The following is a 2,500-nucleotide window of genomic DNA, read 5'->3' on the forward strand; positions in this document are numbered from 1 at the left end:
ACTTCAGACGGGCATCTATATGTGCTTTCTTGAGCAGGGAGACCTTGCGGGCGCTGCAGGATTTCAGTCCTTCACGGCGTAGTGTGTTACCAATTGTTTTCTTGGTGACTATGGTCCCAGCTGCCTTGAGATCACTGACAAGATCCTCCTGTGTAGTTCTGGGCTGATTCCTCACTGTTCTCATGATCATTGCAACTCCACGAGGTGAGATCTTGCATGGAGCCCCAGGCCGAGGGAGATCGACAGTTCTTTTGTGTTTCTTCCATTTGCGAATAATCGCACCAACTGTTGTCACCTTCTCACCAAGCTGCTTGGCAATGGTCTTGTAGCCCATTCCAGACTTGTGTAGGTCTACAATCTTGTCCCTGACATCCTTGGAGAGCTCTTTGGTCTTGGCCATGGTGGAGAGTTTGGAATCTGATTGATTGATTGCTTCTGTGGACAGGTGTCTTTTATACAGGTAACGAGCTGAGATTAGGAGAACTCCCTTTAAGAGTGTGCTCCTAATCTCAGCTCCTTACCTGTATAAAAGACACCTGGGAGCCAGAAATCTTCCTGATTGAGAGGGGGTCAAATACTTATTTCCCTCACTGTATCAGAGAGTTCAAAACACCTCCACAACTGTCACTCATTCCAGACTGACATGCTGAGCGACTCTGTTGTTGTCACTGGGAGGTAAAAGATGACTTTTGGTGTATTTGTGAGCGATAACTCGGCGGTAACGTGACGGTACATCCCCGAGCTCCTACACGACACGCGTTCAGATCGGATCAGGTCCGCACTTACAGTGTCCTAAAGATCGGATTTATGAGTCGGACGCACGCCAACGCCACCACGAGTCGTGATTACGAGCGGGGAAACTCGAGATGTTATCTGGAGCTCTAATTTCCTGCACAAAACACGACAGCGCGGTACGATCCCCATATAATCCGTCTGGATAAAGTTTACAGCGGCTTCATTAACTGATTACAAACATAACAGAGAAATAAACACACCGCACGCGCATTCCTTATTCTTCATTTTCTACAATTATAACCCTCGCCGTATTCTCCGTAGTTAATTAAGAGAAGGTACGCCGTCTTGTGACCCGAACGCACCCGAGGTCGTAATGACCACGCCCCCACTCGTAACCACTTCCCAGGAGGACTTGAACACACCGTCATACACACGAGTTTAACATCAGTCACACGGTCATATACCAATAAATAACCCCTGGGGATTCCCAGAGCTGCGTGTGGGAACTGCAGTGTTGCCAGAGCTGTGACAAACACCTCCAACTTTCATCTTTATTTAAAAATACAAAACCAAATAAAAAAGGAGAAAGTTTATAACGTTTCTATAAATCTACTTACAAAGATATCAAAGAAGGAGGATCTGAAATCATAGCGAACGACTTCCTTCTCCAGATTCAGCCAGATACTCTTATTAACCTAACACACACACACACGCACACACACACACACACACACACACACACACACACACAGGAAGTAGCGTTTATTAGCGAACACACACCCCACGCTACATGTGTAATGATATATCTGTGTTACACTGCATGAAGTTGTGTTAGCACTGAACTGTTATTATGCTGTTATACGCAATACGCCTCGTACTCACGTTCAGCTCGATGATCCAGAGCAGAGAGACGAAGAGGAGGTCAAAGGTCACGAAGAGGCAGAATGTGCGGCGGACGTCTGAGATGTTTCTCCTCTCAGTAGGGGGCAGAGGGAGGTAATGACTCGAGTGTGCTGACAGAGACGCCTGCTCCGATAACACACACACACACACACACACACACACACAGTTATACTGTATAATGACTGTATAACAGGACGTGTGGTTATGTATCACAATATTTATTTTTAATAAAATGGCAGCAGATCGGTGGAGCTGTATGATTTAAATAAATGAATCACGTTTTTATTCAAGGAATTAAAATATTTATTGAGTAAAGTATTGAGTAGGGAGTTGTTCCTCGTCACCGTCACCACCGGCTCGCTCAATAGGCATTAATTCACACATTTACATTCATTCACACATCTGTATCCTGTGTGTATGTGTTTCTGTAGAGCTGCTCTGAGACAATGTCCGTTATTAAAAGCTCTACACAAATAGAACTGAACTGAATTAAAAACAGATGAAATTGATACAAATCAGTTACTCACGCTAAACACGTTTCTCACGCTAAACACGCTACTCACGCTAAACACGTTTCTCACGCTAAACACGTTTCTCACGCTAAACACGTTTCTCACGCTAAACATGTTAAACCTGCTACTCACACTAGCTACTCATGCTACCCATGTTACTCACGCTACACGCGCTACTCAGAAAAGTCTATTGTGTTGATATGTCGCGATATGGACCATATCTGTTACAGACGAAGGTGATGTTATGACAGCGCTGTGAATGGTGATAAAACGTTAAACCACAATGATGATGAAGATGATGAAGATGATGATGACTGGGGGGGCTTACCTGTGAGTAGGAGGCGTTGAGA

General features: G+C 44.8%; 1 protein-coding gene across 3 annotated transcripts in view; it reads right to left on the minus strand.

The window, feature by feature from the left end:
• stard3 (StAR-related lipid transfer (START) domain containing 3) overlaps positions 1-2,500 on the minus strand; it is a 23,727-nt gene that overhangs the window by 15,531 nt on the left and 5,696 nt on the right. For all 3 annotated transcript variants that reach the window (XM_053612880.1, XM_053612878.1, XM_053612879.1), the window contains exons 2-4: positions 2,479-2,500; positions 1,618-1,761; positions 1,353-1,430 (exon numbers count right to left, since the gene is read on the minus strand). The exon at positions 2,479-2,500 is cut by the window's right edge and continues 95 nt beyond it. In XM_053612880.1, the coding sequence (XP_053468855.1) occupies positions 1,353-1,430; positions 1,618-1,761; positions 2,479-2,500 (244 nt within the window). The remainder of the gene's footprint in view (positions 1-1,352; positions 1,431-1,617; positions 1,762-2,478) is intronic.

This window comes from Ictalurus furcatus, chromosome 24, assembly GCF_023375685.1.
Source record: "Ictalurus furcatus strain D&B chromosome 24, Billie_1.0, whole genome shotgun sequence".
Lineage (NCBI taxonomy): Eukaryota > Metazoa > Chordata > Actinopteri > Siluriformes > Ictaluridae > Ictalurus > Ictalurus furcatus.